Below are 20,313 nucleotides of genomic sequence, written 5' to 3' on the forward strand. Positions count from 1 at the left end.
CTTAGCTATGAATTTCATACATTTTGAGTTTGGCTTATTAGTCATAATACACTTCTATAGTAATTTATGTGCCATATCGCCTTATAATACAAAAAAAATCAATCAAAGCTGCACAGATATATATACATGTATATCTGTTAGGCAGAAATGTTAGCTGTATGAATAATACAACAATGTTAAATATATACACATTATATTTTATCATTGACAAAGTGGCCCTTTACAAACCCTACCACATCTACCTGATTGTACAGTATATAATCCAGTATATCTAGCCACCAGTGTGACTTTATTATGAAGCATATTACAGTTTGTAATCCTATGTTGTGTCAATGTGGTGACAGGCTTTTCAATTAGCTCAGCACATCAATGAAAGGACACAACATCCGGGGTTTTGTTTGTTTATTTTTCTTGCTCATTCCTTTATCATAGATATCATACATGCCAGTCAGAAAAGAAAGAAAAAACAATGTGAGAATATTTCTTTTCTTTACGATTGACATCATCTATGAGATAATAAAATTATCAAGTAGCATTGGACTTTAAAATTAATAAAACTGCTTTTGTCTGGATAAAAAGTGTGTAATCTAAAGAAAGATAAGATGCCTTAGTACTTGTCAAATATAAATCATTATTAAATGTTAGCAAAATGTAGCAATAAGCATGAGCCCCTGAGACAAAATGAGAAAACATTTTTTTATGTGAGTAACATGCAGAAAGACATATATTATGTTCATGATACAGAGTTTAGAAAGATGTTTTATTATTTGAAAACCTGTTGCCTACCGTTGGTTTACTCCTATCAATTAAAAAAAACACACCTCAGTCCAAACTTCAGAGGAAAATGACAGTTGTAAGAGACAAATAATGGCCTCTGGTGGCCAATTGCATACAGCACACACCCTGTTGAAATTATATTCCTGTTGGTTACTGATCCTTTTTGTCTTCAACACTCTGAAGATTCTGTGGAGCAAGTAAAGGATTAAAAATATAATCACTCCAGTATTAGTATGGTCAGTGAACAGATAGTATTTATGACTGTGTTTTTATACACACATACACTGCATCTGTGTGTGCTTGTGTGTTTCTGTGTTACCTGGAGTTGATGGTGTTCGCTCAGTAGTCTGTCATACTCCTGTGCAAGCCCCTTGGCCTGCCTCTTCATGGCTTCTACTTCAGCGTGAGACTTGTGCACAGCTACACACACACAAACAATACTGCATCTATAAATTGCTTCATCTTTTTCATTCATAATCAATCATCTTTCATAGTTTCACAGCTAACATTTGCATGCAAGTCTTCAGAAACTGTAGAGCACCCTGTACAAAGGCAGTGATGATTACTCACCCTCCTCTGCAGCCTTCAGCTGACCTGCCAGCTTCTCAACCTCCAGCTTCAGTTGCTGGTTTTTTGTTGACATGGATTTTTCATCATCTAGGAGAGCCTGAGAACAAAGGATTCTCTTTAATTGCGGAGTTCAAATCGTTTATTTTAATAGAAGACAACAAAGCACATACAAAATACAATATATACAATACACAGAAGCAATGCTCTGTGCCAAATACAGTATTTATCAAATCCTATATACTTTAAAATATGGACATGAGCAGCAAACACTTTAAAAATACTAAAGTTACAGTATGTCATGCTTTTGGTATACAATACAGAAAGTTACAGTATGTAGTATATGTTGGGGAGAAAAAGGAAGTGAACTGGCTTTATAAAACAAACAATAAACTTTTAGCTGTTATCGGGCTATGATTAAATCTCTACTTCTCACTTGTTTTAGTATCAGGTTGTCCTCCTTATGCTGCTTGGCTGCTTTGACAGCGCTGTCCATCTGTGCCTGAAGACCTGCACTGTTCTCCAAGGTGGTAGCAAGTTGGTTTAGCAGTGTGACAACTCGACGCATGATACTGTGATGTGTTCATAGCACAGGAAAAGACAAGAACAGGAACAAGAACTGTTTAAAGTTAGGTCAGGCAAAGTGACGTCACAGAGTAAATGATAAAACAAAGATAGCCTAAGTGAATAAGTTGTGTTGACTGTCTACGTTTCTACTTGACACTGACAGCCAGAGGAAGATAGAGAACCCAGAGATGTAGAGGTTCCTCTGAGCTCTGAACAGCTTCATGTGGAGGTGGTCAAACAGATTTGGGTTCACCTTGGCATCTTGCATGGGCTCAGGACCTGAGTACTTCTGCACCTCACGGACAGCATCTGAGAGTAGGCAGGTTGACAGAAACATCACTGATGACTGACAGTCTACTTAGTATTATGAAATGTCTCATTTACAGCAGACTGATTATTGCTCACAGCAGATTGCTTACCAAGGAAAAGAACAATAAGGACCATGATCATAGTAAAGAAGCATTTGTTCCAGTATGGAGATAACCAGTTCCATATTCTCCAGTTGAACACTAAACGCCATCTACAAAGTAGGTAAAAAAAAAAAAAGAGCCTAAGTCATAATAACAAAAGATCTACTTAGAAAAAGATGATAACACTGCTGGTGATTTGTGTGAACATCTTTCAATTCTCCTCTTTAATAACACTTGAAATTTTAATGTCTATGCACAGGGCCTGTCTATGTGTTTTGGGTTCGTTTGTTAAATTGCACTACTACCTCTGTGCTGATATGAAAGGTATACACAAGATGACGTTGACAAATATCTCTGCATAGAGGAAGAAAGCCACAGCTGTCCACTGGAGAGTCATTCTGACAGTGATTTCCTGTGGAGATTAACAGGTTAAAATTATCTCTATTTATAGTGTGACTAATAAGCACAAACTGAAATATTACAGACTGTTCTACTCTGAGACACATGCTTCCATGAATGAACATATTTCTTTATAAAATAAAGATAATTACATCATATTATTTAAAAAAGTTCCCATCATAGTGGCAGTGGAGCACAATGAAAATACAAAATCACTCATATTTTGATTGAGTCTTTGCCTGTTATATACAGTATATATTGCTATACATTGATGCTTCTTTAATACATACTACATTAACCTTTTGTGCACACATACTCAAAAGCAAATTCTGTAGGCCTCCATACAGCAAGCAATCTGCAGCAGACATTCATAGCCTTGTTCTATTTATAGGTTTCTACCTATAGACGCTCCTCAGCATAGTATCATCGGCTGGTGTTCTATTTTTATTGAAAAGTCGATCTATGCCAAGCAATATATGGAGTTGTTCACTTACCAGACAATGTTGTGCGATCAGAAGAAGTCCAGAAGAGTCCAGGCAAACGTGCTCGAGCTCACGTGCACACACATTCACGACAGCTGCTGGTGAGCAGTCCTAAATAAAACTCTGCTGGTCTCACCGGTCAGTCCCTTTATGGCCTTCAAGCTGATGAAAAAAAAATCTTTCTTTCAAAGTTTTACATTCTTCATGTTCTTCCTTTGGTCTCTATGTCAAAGCTACTTTTTCACAAGTGTGCACTATGTATGTGTGTGTGCGCGTGTGTGCGTGTGCCTCCCCACTCATGTTTCATGCCGTGGTGCAAAAATAGCAATAAGAGGAGGGACACTCAGCTTTTTTACTTACATTATAAAATGCAGTATTTGTTATTTATCACCGACCGTCTCAAATAGACAAGCTGACGTAATTTCAGTATATCTAATTTCCATTTCATACACAAAATCTAGCAAAGCAAAAGTCCACTAGAGGGCGATATTATCTCATAATACAATATAGTTTTTGCACATGGGAAGTAGGTGTTCTGTATTTAATTTGGTAAATTCAAGAGTCCATGTATACCTCATATGCTGGGGAGATATAAAGGCAATCAATAGTGGGTAATGGGTTCAGTTTACACACCAGCTGAATATAAATAGTTGTCACTGAAAGAGCAGATGTAGGCTCTTTCCAAAAGCTCATTCATTGCAAGAAGACTTGAAAGGATTGCTCTCTTTGTGTCTTTGTGTGCTTCTTAAAAACGAACACAAACAGCTATTGGCTTGTTCATAAACACATAAATTGCATGGTTACTGCACTTCAACAAAAAAGACTGAGGGAGTTCTTGAGCGTAGCCTTCAGCACGCTCTCCCTTTTGAGTAATGGAGTTTTTAGACCGAATTCAGCTCCCAGGACTGTTCTGTATATTTTGCCCCCTCTGCTATATTCAGCTTGCAAAGTGTATTCACACAAGCTTCCTCTGTGAAAGAGACTGATAACTGCTATCCTCTTTGACTGCATGTCTCAGGAGTGTTGAGGAGCAAAATGTTTACAGCTGCACCCTGTGATAGCTTTTTGAGAGCGGGCAAATGACTTCGGCAGAACTGAATGTGCTTTGATTGCTCTCCTCTCCGCACCATCTCAGAGGTCGCTGCTCAGGAGACTAGAGAGTCATTATAGTAAAATGCCTGCAATAAGCAGATGGTCAGGTTACGATGATAGTGGGCTTGGTGGAGTGTTGTAACCTGACAGCTCTATTCATTTTATTTATTGTCTGTCAATATACATCCTTGTCAGGATGACAGGAGGTCATCATGCATGCAGACTTCATAAATGCTATCTTATATGTATTATAAGATTATTTTGATACAATTTTTCCTTATTTTTGTTGATCCAGTGATGTTTGGCCATGGACAAACTTTTAAAATGTAATAACAGACATCTGATGCTGGCCACTTGATAATTATATGTATTATTAGCGTATACCAACTGCTGTATATATAAACCATTTCACCCTCTTATCCATGTCCAAGGCATGGTAGCAGAAGGCCAACAAGATGACCTCAGATAATTTGTTGTTCCTGGTCCTGCTGTTCCTGGGGATAGGTGTTTTCAGGCTAGTCAGGATATATAGGCTGTCTTGATTGTTAAGGGTGTAACATGGGGTGTATATCTGAGCCCCTCATCATGTCCCTGAGGGGTAGCACAGATACCCTGCAATGGAAACTTATAATAGCTGCTTGTATCCATGATATCATACTTTTAGTAACTGCCCAAACTCATGACCAGCTGACAGTTGGAATATAAATTGAACTGTAAATTGAGAGCTTTGCCTTCAGGGTCAGGTGCCTTTTCACTATAATGGCCCAGTGTACCACACCAACACCAGCATGCAGTTAGTGCACCGGAGATTTCATGATCCATCTCACCCTTATTTGTGAGAAACACACTCATCATGTCCATGTGGGCCCTGCATGGTTTAGCTCCACCATCAGCTCCATTTACTCCATATGCGTCTGCCCATGTGGATAACTAATGGTTGCAAGAGTGGGCTTCGTGTGGGGCAACATGAGCAGGTAGGGGAGGCCTTGGATGTCAAAATTGGACCATAAGTGAGATATGAAGTGGTTATCATGTGGATGTACTGACCTTCATTCCATTTAATTTTCACTGAGCTTCAGATTGCCTCATTGGATGCTGGAGGTCAAGACTACCACCGCTGTCAGTACGTAAGCATCGTCCTTGACATAAATTCAGCATTGAAGAGGTTTGTTAGCTACGACAGCCTGGCGACCACCAGTTCACTGATTACTTCAACTCCTCTGTCCTTGCACAAGGCTGTCAGCCTATTGAAAAATACCTGAGCAAAACCCCCCCCCCCCCGACTAAGTTGATGCTTTTCCAGAACTTTTTGAGGTAACTCAACATGCCAAAAGGACTTTGTCTTTTGGCATGTTGCATATAGCTGGGCAAACTAGAGTCAAGTTCCTGACATCCTTCTTTAACCTGCAGGCTTCCCTCGTCCATAGTTACAAAGGAATCCACATTAAAAGTGAGACATGAGCCACACTATAGTGTAGATTGTTACATCTGATAAAATAGAAACGTATCTATTCCATGATAAGACAATATATCACTAATGTAGACGTTATATCAGTAAACGTTTCTGTGTGGTTTCTGTGTGGATTGATTGTTTCTTTCTCTCTGCTGTACTCAGGTCTCTCTTGCAAAAGAGATCTTGATCTCAATGAGATTACCTGATTGGCCTATAAACAGTCACATTGAAGTGACCCTCTTGTCTTGTTCACTGAGACTAACTCCAAGTCAGTAGCACTCAGTTGGGGGCTTTGTGAGTATTCCCACATTCCCATTTTCTAGCTCTCTTCCAAGGCCCTAAACCTTCAGGGCAGGGAAGCGGTTGGCTAAGTTATTTAAAAATCACCCACCTTTAACATAAGCAAATCAAAAGTAATTGCAATTACACAATACTGTTTTTTAATATATTTTCTCACTTATAAAAAACATTAAAAAGGCAGCATCTGTATGTCAGCAGTACAAATACAGGTGTAAAACTGCTACTGCTGCAATTCCTCTCCTTGCCTATTGGTGGCGCCATGTCTAGAAGCGCAGGTCAGAACTGGCGCTGTGGCTCTGTAGTTGGGTGATATTAGCGCCTACCAGCCGCACAGGTGTGTGAAGATGGATTCAAACGTAACCGCGGCGCTGGGTTGGTGAAAGTGGCTTCCGTCCATACTTTGGATGATGGACTTCAAAAACATCCGGATCTAAAGAGACGAACTCTATCACTTGTGATGTCACTGTCACCTAGCAACAGAAAGTGGGATTAAACACCGATACTGTCTACTAACGGGGCCCTGAGGACACATCCTCACAGGTCAGTGTTGTAGCTAGCTGTTGGGCCTGCTATAATGTTTGTGGGCTTGCTATCTGAATGTGTTAAACGCAAAGTTCATCTTTTGGCATTAAGTATTTGCTGAAGTGTGAGAGAGGTGCTAAGACAGTTAGTTTAACGGCTAAAAGATCGACGCAGCTAGCTACCCTAACTTCCTAACTAGCGATACATAATTTAAACTGACTGTTTTCTTTAATCTCAACTGAGATTAAAGAAACTGCGTGGTTATTTTGATTTTATTTTAATAAAAACATTGCTCTGTCTTCTATATTTATTCTATTCTATTCAAAGGGGCTTTATTGGCATGGGAAACATACCGTACGTTTACATTGCCAAAGCAAGTGTGAAATAAAAACAAAAATAGATAGTAACAGATAAGTAAAGATAACTTTAAAAAAACAAAAATGTAGACATTGCAGTTAAATATAAATACAAATAAGTGAGGACTGTTTAACACTGCAACAATTTAATTTTTTTTTTAGAGAAATAGCCTAGGCCTATATTTCAAGATATCTGTTCAGTGTGTAACATTAGGTCAAATGTTGTTGCTCTCTTTGCCTTTTCCTGGTATTGACCATAAGTAACTTTGTCATCTTTATGAAATTTCCGACTGGTAAATGCTTTCAGAAAATCCACTGCCATTCAAAATGCTTAGTTTTTGCAGTTTAAAACAAAACATGTCCTCACACAGTAGTGACTGAATTTCTCCAAAATTGACCCAGAAACTGATTTAAACTGGGATGTTTTATCAGGTATCTATATCAAGTGTAATCCTGAACTTAATCTCAACATCAAGCAGTGCACGACTGCACACAAGTCAAGTCAGTTTTATTTATAAAGACAAAACTCACAAATTACATATTTGCCTCAAAGGGCTTTACAGTCTTTACACAGTATGACACCTGCTATTCTTGGACCAAAAGGATAACAATTTTATGCCAGGTGGTTGGTTGTTTCATACAGAAATTCACCTTGGTTGTTGTAATTAAGTTCTCTCCCTACATTTCTACAGTATGTACCTTTTTGACTTTTTGTCAAAAAAAGAAAACAGATTTTGTCTGTTTTATGTCCATCGAAGCCTTGTAAGCCCTCCAACTGCCAGGTACCTAATGGAGGAAATGATTAGGAAGTTTACTTCCAGAAGCCTGGGCACTCGAAATAACTCTGCTGTGACATGAGGACACTTGAGCCCCTTTCACTAATGCACTGCAACCCTGAAATTTTCTGGACATTACCCTGAGGAGCTGTATGTGTGAACGCAAATGTCCGAATCAGTAGGACCGGACATTAAATGGACTTTACCCTGTCAGCTTTTTAGTACAAGTCTGTAAAATGTCAGATTAAGCCCATGTGTGAAAACAGCAGTGGACTCTTCAGATAATTCACTATGAGTGAGTGGGCTATAACTGCTCTCTGCCATAAGTGTAACAAAATCCGGCAGTAACAGAGACGGTATGAGTAATATATCAAACAGCTGTTGAACAAGCGGAACATAAACTTACTCCCCTCTCATCCACAGCTGCTATTTTACATGTGTTTACACATTATATTTTAAATACAGCAGGCCAGCTAAGCTAGGCCTGAATGCTCTGTTGTGAAGCTATCACTAATGGGAGAGAGGACTTCCTGTGATTTCTCATAAAATAAAAGCAGTTTTATTTCTGGTGAAAAACTTAAAAACTCTGATTTACAACCACAGTGTACTTTTTGCGTCAAGTCCTGCCTCCTGCACCCCTCGCCTAAACCAAACGGAGTATTCCCAGTAAGTGAGAGCGCATCTGACGCAGACGATCTCCTGCTGCATGCTACATGTGTGAAAGGGCAACTCCGGAAAGTTCATATGTAAAAACGGCTTTGGAGGACAATTGACTCTATTTAAAATGTAATAGTCTGTTTTGTTGTTATTGCACAATACTACTCAGCAGTGTCAGACTCAAGCTGCCAGGCTGTGTTAGTGAGCTCTGATATGGTGGTCCCATTCATATCTCTTCACATGGAGAGAAGAGTGGCAGCTTCACCAGACAGTAGTCATCACTGTGAGAAGAGCTGGAGGGCAGCAATCTTCTCTCTGCTGTCTCCCCGCTCACACACAGTGGTTGACACTCTGTCACTGCCTGATAAAACAATTGGACTGACACATGGCAGCGTGAATATACTGTATGAGCATAGCTGCACGTGCAGGAGTATGCACACACGAAACACACACTGACTGGCAGGTGCACATACACAGGTACTGGGCTTGCAGCCATGTAGGCACAACATTTCTGACTTCTTTTTGTCCTTCACATTTTTTGGTTTAGTGAGATGAGAATATACTACTTGCCCCCTTTGTCTGAGCCATGTTTCCTGAAGGATAATTATGATTCATGGTATAATGCCAATTTACATCAAATGTAAAATTCTAAAACGTTTTATGACCATGCTCGATAACATAAGCAATGTAAGCTTGTCGTATGGCCTACTTCTCATATAAAAACCATGATAATGCTCTTTTTAAAATTATAATTCCACACTGTGCTACTTGAGTACATTAGCATGGATGTAAAGTTGCTGATTCAAGGATTCATTTGTACTTTGATATAAAGCTGAACAATTAATTGAAACTTTATCGAAATTGCAATATAGCCTGCTGCAATTTTCAAACCGCAGGTGGTGCAATATTCGTTAAAGGAGAAACGTTTGTCAAAATACCATTTTAAATTAAATATTGTCATGCTGCAGAGATGTCCTAGCCTACACATTGTATTCTACAGACTTAAGAAAACATCTTTGTTTGGTACAGATCCCTGAAAAAATCACACCATAATCGTTTTAATATATTTTTCACTGAAAATGAGAATAATGATGTAAAAATGATCATTCCCTCTAATTTCACAAATCAGTCAAAATAATTCAAAATTGTTCAGCCCTACTCTGATGTAGAGTGGATGATAAAGGAGAGCACTTGATGTGTCATTAAACATCTGTCCTTGGCTGATAATGACAGAGAACTGTAATCTACACAGCATTGATTTTAAAGGCAGACTGGTGTGTTATTTCCTCCAAGACCGCACAATGATGCCATTAAGGTCATAGCAGGTAGAGGTCACACTCCATTGTATCTGTCTGCCTTTTATTCCTGCTTTCTATCTCAGCCATAGATTTTCTTGTACAAAGATTATGGGTTGTATATCAGAGTCATATATCTTCCAACTCTATAAAGTGTCCTTCCATCTCTCCAAATGTGGCTTGGTGAGAGTAACATTTGGAAAATGACCACAAGCAACAATTTGTCAAGCTGTACTGGCTGGTGTGCTCAATTCACTTTCTTCTTCTCTACGATAGCAGAATTACAGTTGAGCGTTCGCTGACCTAATGCAATAGAGGCTCCATATGGACAGAGTAATGTGATTTCCCAGGCTTTTATTCTGTGTCTGTGGCTGGATAGAGAGGAGCCCTGAAGAGATGGCATCTGAATTGGGGATGGCTGCTTAAGAGAGGCAGCCATTGAGCGAGAGAGGGAAAGACATAATGCTTGTGACATGGACCGCAGCAAGTAGCTGCCGTGATGTGGAATATTGGAGAGAAGGATAAGGACACACCAGGGTCAAGTGATTCTAATAATGTTCACAGTGAAGCATCGTTGAACCTCTGCTATTGACTATGGCAGTGTATTGACCTATTTTCTTCTCTGCAGGTCAACTCAGGTTAGAGGTGTAGTGCTGGTCTGCTAACTTATCCAATATGCTAACCAACAATGCTGACCTTGAGATTTGTAGCCATGGCAGCAGTTTGTTAATGTCAATATCAATGAAAGTGGTCCCAGAACGTGGAACTACATACAGTACAGTCAATACGCTTTTCTCAAAACATTGCTTGCCCATCAGTACATTGCTGATTTACTTGAAGGAGACCTGCATTTTACAAAAGGATTTTTTATTATTTTAAACTATAAGCCCAGTGTAGCCATACAATCTTCCCACTTGCTGACATTTTTGGTGTTATGTAAAGAAGAAAAAGGAAGACACACGAAACTAACTGTCTAAATTGTATAACTTTGGTGTAAGTTACCAGTTACATGCTAAACAGAGCATATTTATGTCATGTTGGTTTTAAGTCCCATTAAGCGTTGCTTTTGATATATTGAAACATTTAAGTCCCTGTAATGAATGACTCTATTGCTGTTTTTCCGCCTTGGGTGGTCAAAATTACGTAATGCAGCTTTCAAGTTGAATTATATTTCATCATAAAGATGACACAGAGACAAAATTGAGGTCACATATAATCGCCTAATGTCCACCAGAATATTTAACAATGTACCCTTAAGCTCTGCTTTCGAAAGATATTTTGGTACAGATTTAGGCGTTGTAAGTATTTCAAGAGCTTACAAGAGCACATTTTGTACCTATTTGACAGGACTATGCTATTATAAATAAAAGTGCATCCACTCTGATCTTGAATCAGTGTTAGTTGTGGCCTGGCTCAGGCCTCTGAATCTCTGCCCACTTTTAAAATATTGCTGAGTTTTTCATAGTTCTGGATTTGCTGTCGTGAAAGGCTTTTCCTCCAGTTGGAGAAACTACTGAGCCAGTCAGCACCTTTTTATAGGTGGGACCAAGGTTAAGAACGTCACCTAATTGTGCCAGAGCCAGAATCCAAGCAAATATAGAAACAAGCATGGATACAAATCGGTGCAGCTTTCAAGGCTATAAATGAAACTGACTGAAATAACAGCTATTAAGCCGGAGCAACGCCATGCATTGAAAGCACTCCCCCCCAGAGGATTTCCAAAAAGTTTATTTTATAAATTGGCCCTCAGGTTCTTGTGGAAATACAGTATAAGGTGATATATAAGGAACGATTGAAATGGGCCTTATACAAGAACCGCTCATACGAACAGATTTGTGGAGACAATTTGTGGCATTCATCAATTTTCTGGGATAATGAACAGCTTCCCCAACACCCTTCTTCACAAGGGGAGAAACACTTGTTTGATTTACAATTATAACATCTTAATCTGAATGAATTGGGAGTTTAAAATATGATACCAAAATCAACTGAAATGAAATGTATAACTAAAACAAAATTAATGCAAAATTAATATTCTGTTCACCATATTATCGTCATAGTGTCTTTTTAGATTTTATGTTTTTTATTGGCATATTTTGGCGCAGCAACTTCTACATTTTTACAGTTGCTAGGAAACTTCTCTCTCTCTGATAGCTGCCTCCGTGTCTCTCTACAGGTCTGTGTCCGTGATCATCTTCTGTTGGAGCTGACAGTGCAACATCACCTACTGTAGGCTATAATATTCTCTCCTCTAATATCACTGTCTGTCACAGGACCGCCTCTCATATTAGTCATGGAACGATTTGCTATGGAAAGATGTTTTTTACCATCTAACTTCATGTCAAAGCATTCCCTCTTTATTTCTGTCACAGTACAGTTCTGCTCTGATGACATGTCAATGTATCAATATTTACTCATTGTTTCGGGTCCCCTACTACTGACACTCATGAACTTATTATGTTTTTGTCTTCTGATTTCTGATAATAGGACTTGAGGGTCTGTGGTGTGAAATTCTTATTTTTACTCTTTGCTATAATGAAGGATCAAGTAAAAGGGGGTGAGAGGCTTCAGGTTTCAGTGATAAGTGAGACTGAAATACCCCCTTTCAAACAAAACGTTAACAAAATGGCAATTCAGTCAGAGCATCATGTTCTATTGCTTGTGCTTAAAAAGCCTTTTTGGCTTAGCCAGTGGGGCTGGACCTCAGAATGGAAAACAAATTGTGACCTCAAAGTCTGGTTGGTGTAAATAGTATTGGTCATTGAGAGGTAATTTTAGAAGGTAATCAATTTAAATGATTTCTTCAGCAGCACTGATGAAGTTTAGATTAGTACCTAACATTTGAGCAGAGATCTAATTTATAGTATGTATTCACCAGGAATGAAATATGAGCAGGTAGTTGTGTTATAGTGCTAACAAAAATAAGTCTATATTCATATATTGATACCCCACCTTTTGAAGTTTGCCTTCTAAAATTTGGATTCTTTCATTAATGTGTTAAATTTGTCCTCTGGCTCAGTGTTTCATCTCATAGGTCATTTTCCCGTCCCTGTTGGCTAATCTGTCACTGGCTGTGATCCCATCTCCACTCTCAATCACAGACGTGCCCTCAAGGTACCATGACATCCACACTGCCTGTTTACAGCAGGGTCATAAAGAACCTTGCCTGCATCAATATTCCCATATCAGCCCCCTCTGTTGCACTACAAACCACACACTCACAGTCAGAGAAGCATCTGATCGAGGTTGTGTAATCGTTCTGGTAGCCAACAGCCCTGTGCTCTCAGGATCTAAAAGGCTCTTCAATTTTCTACTGTACCTGAGACAGTAAAGGCATAATAAGCTCATTACTGAGATAAATGCTGTGGAGTACAGCATGCATTAGTCTGTGTGTGTAATTTCATGCACGCATGTGAGTGCACTGTATATATCCACATCAGAGAGAATGTAATCCTTGACCAGGGATTGTAATGAAGTGAACCGCAAGGCTAGCTGAGCATGGTTTTATATGCTAATAGCTATTGTAACTCTGAATCTAGATTGGCTATTAGTGTGCATACTGAATGTAACAAACTGACAGTTTTTTCTCATGGATCCTTACTACTGAAAATCTTCTGCAGCTGTATGAATAAATTATTCCTACTTATTTAGGGCAAACTTCGTTCATGGACATGTTAAGCCAAAAATACAAGGCTGGCTGCATTATAATCTACCACCAGCAGCCACATGGGAAATACAATTTCACTGTCTTATTCCTTGATAAACAAAGGAGGACACACACTGACGGGGAAGAAGAACTTCATTATCTGTTATTGTGTATTTTTAATAGAATCTTTTATTAGGCTTTAAGACCTTTGCAGTAGTTCTTTATTGCAGTTATGGATTTGCTTATTTGGAGAGAATTGTTTGACTAGTGTTATTAAAAACAGACAATTTGATAATACAAACATTTTCAACATTTTCCTTTAGTTTCATTAAATAACTTCCAGCAGAAAACATATCATCTGAGGATTCTATTCTTTTTGAATTAAAGCAATATTTGTTTTGCTTTTTTTTACTCTGCTCAATATGTGCTCTCCCTGTCACAGTCCCTATCCTAACATGAAGTCATGCTCAATTCATCACACCAAAATAAGGCAACTGTAGATTTTCCATTTGGCTCAAGTGACTGTTAAGCGAAACAGACTTGGTTTTGATTACATCTGGTTCATGTCAAACGAGATGATGAGGACCACGGTGTTCTGTTGTGTGTGAGAAATGTGAATGTTCCTCTTTTACCCTAAAAGCAGTGATTGTTAACAGCACCTCCATAGCTTCTGAGCTATAGCAACATAGCACATTACACTACTTTACTACTTCCTTTCCTTTCCTACCTCTCCACGTTTAACCTGTCTTTGTTGCATCCTCATACCTACAGTCTCATTTCAGTCTGCGGGCCTCCCCTCAGAGGGCTTCCAGGCAATAAGGTCAGTGGTCACTGGGGAATGCAGGGTCTGGTGTCAGAGCAAGTGGCATGGTGATGAATGGGAGTAATCTCACAGCTGTTACAGAATCACAAACACTTTACTTGGGGGAGGGGGAATAGGAAACCTTTTGCTGCGTTAGGTGAGTGAACACAAAATTTATTATAAATATACATTTACATAACAATTCCTATTTCTCATCTCTATATATTTATATATATATACCTTGTTTCCCCTATACTGTACATGTATTCATTATGTACACAATGTACTGTATGTTGCTACCATTACAAAAAGCCATGCAATATCTACAGTACAGTATATGGTATATCTATGAAACCTACTTTTGTTCTCAATAAATAGTAATAAATTATCCACCTCTTGTTTTTGTACATTCTATTGCACATATGATTTACATAACTGCTTTGGATTAACATTTTCCCTTTTTCATCATGACCTGATGTCAATTTTAGCTGCTTTTATTGCCTTTATATCCAAAAGATATGAGTTCCATCACTCCACATCCTCAGAGGACAGACATTTCTGTCTGGCGTCTTTGTCCTCAAATGTCACCTTTTTGTTCCTCTTTGGGTCGATCCAGGAGTTGTGGATAATGGCATTATTAGGAGTAGGATCTGCCTCAATGATCGACACCACTCTCTTCTTCATCTTGCTTTTCAGGACTTTCTGGAACTTCTGCCTAGTAAAGGCATAGAGCAGAGGGTGAAAGATAGTGGTCCCATATGCCATGACCAGAAAGCCCAGTCTCAACTTGACCATCAGGTCACTTGGGCCCACACTGAGGATGACTGTGTTGAGTACTGTGATGGGCGTCCAGCACAGCAGGAAGGTAGACACAATCAGGAGAGACATCCTGAAAACCCTTTTTTGGCGCTCTCGCCTCTCGCGATGGCGCTTCACAGCTCTGCGCAAGGCAATGATGACAGAGACAGAGGTACGCATGCCCAGTGTGGGGTTTCGGCTGCCGCTGCTCTGGGATCCATCTGTGGCCTCTTGCTGCGTTGTCATGGCTGTCATGGATGGACGCTTTTTTCTGCGGGCCTTCTTCTTCTGTGAGGCGTGGAAACGTGTGCCTATACGAATATTGAGTGCCTGCAGGATCTTCGAGTAGGTAATGAGCATGACAACAGCAGTAAAGAAGAAAATGGGAATCTGAGCCAGCAAGTGGTAATAGAGGCCAAGTTCTGTGTAGTACTGGTTAGTGTGGACCACGTTCTCCACTACTGTCTGGTTGAGCTCAGCATGGCCCTGGGCAAAGAAGCCCACCTCAATAAAGGGAACCAGAAAACTAACAAAGGACAGCACCCAAATGGCAGCCAGCAGGGCAAGGGCACGGCCCATGGTCAGAACCCGGTTGGCTGGTTTGACTGAGATGTCATAGCGATCAAGGGTGATGGCGAGCACATTAGCAGCTGTGGCAACACTAGCAAAGGAGACACAGGCCTCATGAAAGCAGCAGACGAGGGCAGTGTCTCCCTCCAGAGAGAGCAGTACCACCACAATGGTGAGCGGGATACAGCACACACAGACCAGCACATCCAACACATGGAGGTTCATAGTGACAATGTTACTGACAGAGCTAATGAGGTTTGACTTCATACAGTAGAGGGCAAGCACGGTGAGGTTGGAGCTCAGGCCCAGGAGGATTTCCAGCATGAGAAAGCCAGTTAAGGAGACCTGGAAACTAATGGGATAGGGATACGGACTGGGTGTTGCAGGACTCATGGTGCGGGTGATGGGTTCTGTGTTGTCGGTGACCGTGACGTTGCTCATGGTGGCTTCTTCTTTCAGGCAGGGAAGGATATGCATTATCCTGCATGTAGAGAGAAGAGAGATTTATGAAAAGGAAAGAAAAGAGATCTGTGTTTGTGCATCTTTAAAATGATGTAATTAACACACACGCGAGAATATCTTGTCAGATGGACTGCTGCAAGATATCAAATGATAAGGAAGCATTTTGGATTTGAATGAGAAATGCTGAGAACCGACACTTTAATGGAGCTGGTACTTTTTTCCTGCCATGCCCTGCAGATTAGATTGTTTCACTACGTACTTGGCATGACTAACTAGTAACTGTCTTGCCCCTATCAGCTTGTACTATTGTTGTAACCATCCTTGATCAGACTGTTGCATCCACAGTGGAGGCACATCACATAAAATAAGCACTTTTGAACAAATTAAATTCTTGGTTTGTTTTGGCTTTGCAGTGGCTCAGCTGTTGCTTCATGTACTTTTTGAGCCTTTACTGAACAATGCACTCAAGCTGACACAGTTTTAATGTATTAGCATTTATGCATAATGAATATGGACCAGAGGTCATGAAGGTCATTATGAAGAAAGCAGATTTTAGCCCCATTCGGACACAATTAGTATTCCAGGGGGGAGGCAGGTAATAAATTTTTCGTTATGGTCCACTGTAACAAAACTTATTTCTTCATTTTAGTCATTGCCAAGTTGCAGAAGGCGGTTCTAATTGACAAGAATACAGTTCTGCAGGAAAAAGAAATGTTTATCTCATCCCCAGTGGGCTTCCAATTCTCACAGATGCACTTTAAAAAACAACTAAGAACTAAATAATTGAAAATCCAACGAGTGCACCAAAAAACAGTAGGAATGACATTAGGTGGGACTGTAATTAATATTGGATTGGGGGGGGGATTTAAATACACATGCACTCCAGACTGAATTAAAATAACTGATTAGCACATGCAATATTAAAATCAGTCAACCTCCCCTAGAGAAATAAATCCAATCTGAATGAGGCTCTAGATGACAAGGAGAAAAACAAATGGTTTCCAGTCATATTTACCCTTCCCTCCAGCACTATCTGAGTACCGGGGCTGTGTAATCAGGCCATAGAGTCCATGTTAGATCCACAGAGACGAGCATCACATCCAAACATAGCCAGTGGAAAAGTGTTTCCGCTTCAGCAGAGCCACCCCTGTGAGGCTTTTCCTTTCACTGCTAGTCCCTCCCGGACAGGCTGACAGCCAGAAATGCACCTGTCCGTCTCACCAAAGACTGTCTATGGGCTGCCAGCTCTTTCTTCCTGACCTCGGTGGCAAGAAAGCTAGAGAATCAGCCAACTGCATCCAGTGGAGGTGAGAGAATATAGTCTAATGTCCTTTACAGACTTTTTTTCAGACTGGTCCGTTTACTTTGGTTATGGTGGGAGCATTGACTGATGAGTGGAACAGGGATAAGATGTCGGAGCCACCTCCTGTTTATAATCTCATGATATTCCCAGGCAAGAGGGACACCGCCAACCAAGAAAACAAAAGAAACACAGACTCTTTCCTTTGCACAAGGCTGGAATGCACTGCTCATAGTATGATCCAAATCCTTGCTTTTTGCTTTTTTGTCCCCAGTGAGAAGATAGTAGTTAGATCTGTAAATCTAAAAAAAATGTTACATCCATTAGCTTGTATTCCAAGTGACAGAGTTTGTCAGTCAGCCATAGATTCCCCAGTGCACACCATAGTAATGTCCAGAATCTGTCCAGGAGAGGTCAGTGCGTCCGGGCAGCATCCAGGCCCATGCCTCCCCTGGGAGCACTAATGGAACAGGCCTTCACTGTCCACCTTTCTCATCAGTCTCTGAATGCCTGGCTCCAGCCGCCATTGACTTGTAAATCGAGCACAGGTCTCCAGTTTGCCCCTCGACATTTTGAACCCTCAATCACTGGAGATTGCATGAGTCGAGCAGATTATTACAGTGCATGTATGTCCAATCACCATAACGTGTGATCACCATGACATTTGTGATCAGCAGTATTTTTACATGCATGGGAGGGGGGTTGATACAGCGATTTCAGTAGAAGGTCATCCTCATGAGGAAGTGGCAGTGAGTTCATCAGACAGAGAGCCTGCCATGTAGATTTACACAAAGATGCTGCACAAGAATCAGACTTAAGGCGGCAGGACCTGTATACTACATCATCCGTCTGTTCTTCAATCCCACATCTTTCTTACATGGTGACCTGAAGAGAGAGAAAGGAAAGGGTAATGGGCAATAGAGATAGGGAGAGAGAGTAGGAGGAGTAGGAGAGGGAAGTGTGGGGGATGCGTTAGTGAAAATAAACATTTCCTAAGTAGAGAGGCGACAAGGAAAGTCTCATTAGCATAGCAACAAGCCTCTGATGTCTTATCATGTTCCTGTGCATCGCCTGATGCACTTCACATCTTTGCTATTGCATTAACATAACAGTAGCACTATTAAAGGGCTGCATGAAAGCAACTGGTATTTTACATCTCAGCCACCCATTTTCAGATTGAAGATTAACTGTAGTTATATTTTGCTATTCTTGTTGCGTATAGTGTAAATTATTACGGGGATATGCCTGTTGTAAATTATTCTATGTCTGTTGTACAGCCACAGTGGTGATGAAATGGTCATACAATTTTCATGATAGGGCAGACTTGCTTAGAGCTTTAGCGCAGTGTGATCCTCGGGGAACTTGTCATAAAGACAGGGATGCCTCCTCGTGTGTCAGTATACGTGATCCATGTAATCTCTTCAGAGGAACATGTCGGTCATTCTTCAAGGTTGTTTCAGAGAGGGATGCCATACTTTAGCCACAATGTCAGCACATATGAGCAATAAGTACCATGCTTGTGTTCCATGAAAAAGAGATTGAGCTTGCATGCTAAATTCTGTAGGAATATAAGTGCACTTTGCATATCAAATTTCTCGTTTGGCAAAGCCTCACTGTTCTGAATATAATATAATTGTTTAATTTAATCGCTATACAAGGACGCTGTTCAAGAGTATTATGTTTACAGCAACATCTACTTGGAATTACAAGTTTAAGGCTGAGCATACAGTATTTAAATCAATTACAAGTAGGTTTCATTTAAATCACAACAGTATGTTTCTAAATAAAAGTCTTTCAACATAAACTGAAGTTACTCAGGAAATGACATTGATAATGGTTTCTAATCCCGTGCATTTGTTTTTTTGTTTAATGGGGATGATTGTCGTTCAGTTTTCTTCGCTTTCACATACGTGCCGCTCAGCTGAGTGCTGTAAATCAAACCAATAAGTAGAGTGCCCCATCAAAACACAGCAAAGCTCACCATGCAGGGTAAACACAGACGCTCCGGAGCTGGTCCATACACCACGCTGTCCCCTCTGCTTCCAGCTCTGCAACAATCTAGGTCGACTGATACCAACTGCTGGTTTATCATCTGCTCCTTCCAGCAGTAATCCAAGAATTAGGAATGAATATTGATGAACATACACGGGTCACACAACTGACAGATGTTCTTTCCCTTCCTGAGTCCCGCAGAGAAAAAAAAAACATGTCCATAGAGATTAGTCCTGACAGGGATGTTGGTGGGATTCTTCTTTTCCTCCCTTTGTCCCCTTTTTTTTCCTCTCATCCATCCATATGGACTGGTGTGTGAATACTCCTCATCTCATCAACTCTCTGTTGCGCTCCCTCCCTGCCTAACTGTCTGGATAGGAGTGCAAACCATCACACTCTTGGTATCTCTCTATCTCCCGCTCTGCTCTCCTCTCTTCTCTCTCTTTCTCACTCCCTCATCACCCCCCCACTCCCCACAACCCTCCCTCCTCTCTTACTGCGGAGGTTTGCAGTGCTCCCCCATTCCTGATTGGTCTTCTGTAATAGGCTTAACCCTTTCCTCTCCAGCTAGGGGAGGTATTTCCTATTGTTCTGACTCTATCCTCTCTTCTCTGCCAGTAACTGTGACATCCCGTGTGGGGCTGTAGTGATTTGGAAAAAAGCTTCTACTACGCTTTTGCACAGGGACTCTAGATGCCACTGCACTAAACACAGAACATGCTGCAGAGTCGGATAGGCAGAGTGTTGAAGGCAAAATAAAAAATGCTGGCATGATGTATTAATTAGCTTTGTCACAATGTAATGAACAAGTAATGTGTTTATGCACCGTAGGGGAAATGATGAGGATGGAAAGCCTGTAGAGAGAAGCAATATTTTTTGTATTGATTTTGTGTACATGCATAGGTCTTAATATGCGTGTGCAAGTGAGCATGAGAGGCAGCGAGACTGACAGAAGATAAATTCTTGCAGCTGTGAGTGGGAGAAATGGATTATGCAGGAAAGAATGAAAGTCAGAGAAGAAGAGATAGAGGATACTGGATCAGATTGATAGTTTCAATTAAGTTGCTCTCTCAGATCAGTAAGAGGTTGA

The 20,313-nt window shown here is 40.4% G+C and overlaps 2 protein-coding genes and 1 long non-coding RNA gene across 4 annotated transcripts; 1 reads left to right on the top strand and 2 right to left on the bottom strand.

Annotated features, from left to right (window-relative positions):
- Positions 1-385: 385 nt before the first annotated feature.
- Positions 386-3,643, bottom strand: bcap29 (B cell receptor associated protein 29). Its single transcript, XM_044357623.1, has 9 exons — positions 3,563-3,643; positions 3,215-3,364; positions 2,627-2,733; positions 2,331-2,431; positions 2,073-2,220; positions 1,781-1,916; positions 1,348-1,444; positions 1,097-1,197; positions 386-963 (listed from the first exon to the last, which is right to left on the bottom strand). The coding sequence occupies exons 3-9, from the start codon at positions 2,716-2,718 to the stop codon at positions 928-930; spliced, it is 711 nt and encodes a 236-aa protein (XP_044213558.1). The 5' UTR covers positions 2,719-2,733; positions 3,215-3,364; positions 3,563-3,643; the 3' UTR covers positions 386-927.
- Positions 3,644-6,227: 2,584 nt separating this feature from the next.
- Positions 6,228-14,881, top strand: LOC122985522. The gene is made up of 4 exons (XR_006404137.1): positions 6,228-6,587; positions 11,830-11,882; positions 12,673-14,119; positions 14,798-14,881. It is a non-coding gene; the product is annotated as an uncharacterized LOC122985522 (long non-coding RNA).
- LOC122985519 (G-protein coupled receptor 22-like) lies at positions 13,971-19,716 on the bottom strand. 2 transcript variants are annotated; one of them, XM_044356245.1, is made up of 3 exons: positions 19,213-19,716; positions 16,947-18,116; positions 13,971-15,950 (listed from the first exon to the last, which is right to left on the bottom strand). In XM_044356245.1, exon 3 carries the CDS (start codon positions 15,944-15,946, stop codon positions 14,630-14,632), a length of 1,317 nt encoding a protein of 438 aa, XP_044212180.1. In that variant the 5' UTR covers positions 15,947-15,950; positions 16,947-18,116; positions 19,213-19,716; the 3' UTR covers positions 13,971-14,629. The 2 variants fall into 2 exon arrangements, with proteins under 2 accessions (XP_044212180.1, XP_044212181.1); XM_044356246.1 differs by lacking the exon at positions 19,213-19,716 and having other exon boundaries at positions 16,947-19,185.
- Between the last annotated feature and the right edge of the window lie 597 nt (positions 19,717-20,313).

Source organism: Thunnus albacares, chromosome 7, assembly GCF_914725855.1.
Source record: "Thunnus albacares chromosome 7, fThuAlb1.1, whole genome shotgun sequence".
Classification (NCBI taxonomy): domain Eukaryota; kingdom Metazoa; phylum Chordata; class Actinopteri; order Scombriformes; family Scombridae; genus Thunnus; species Thunnus albacares.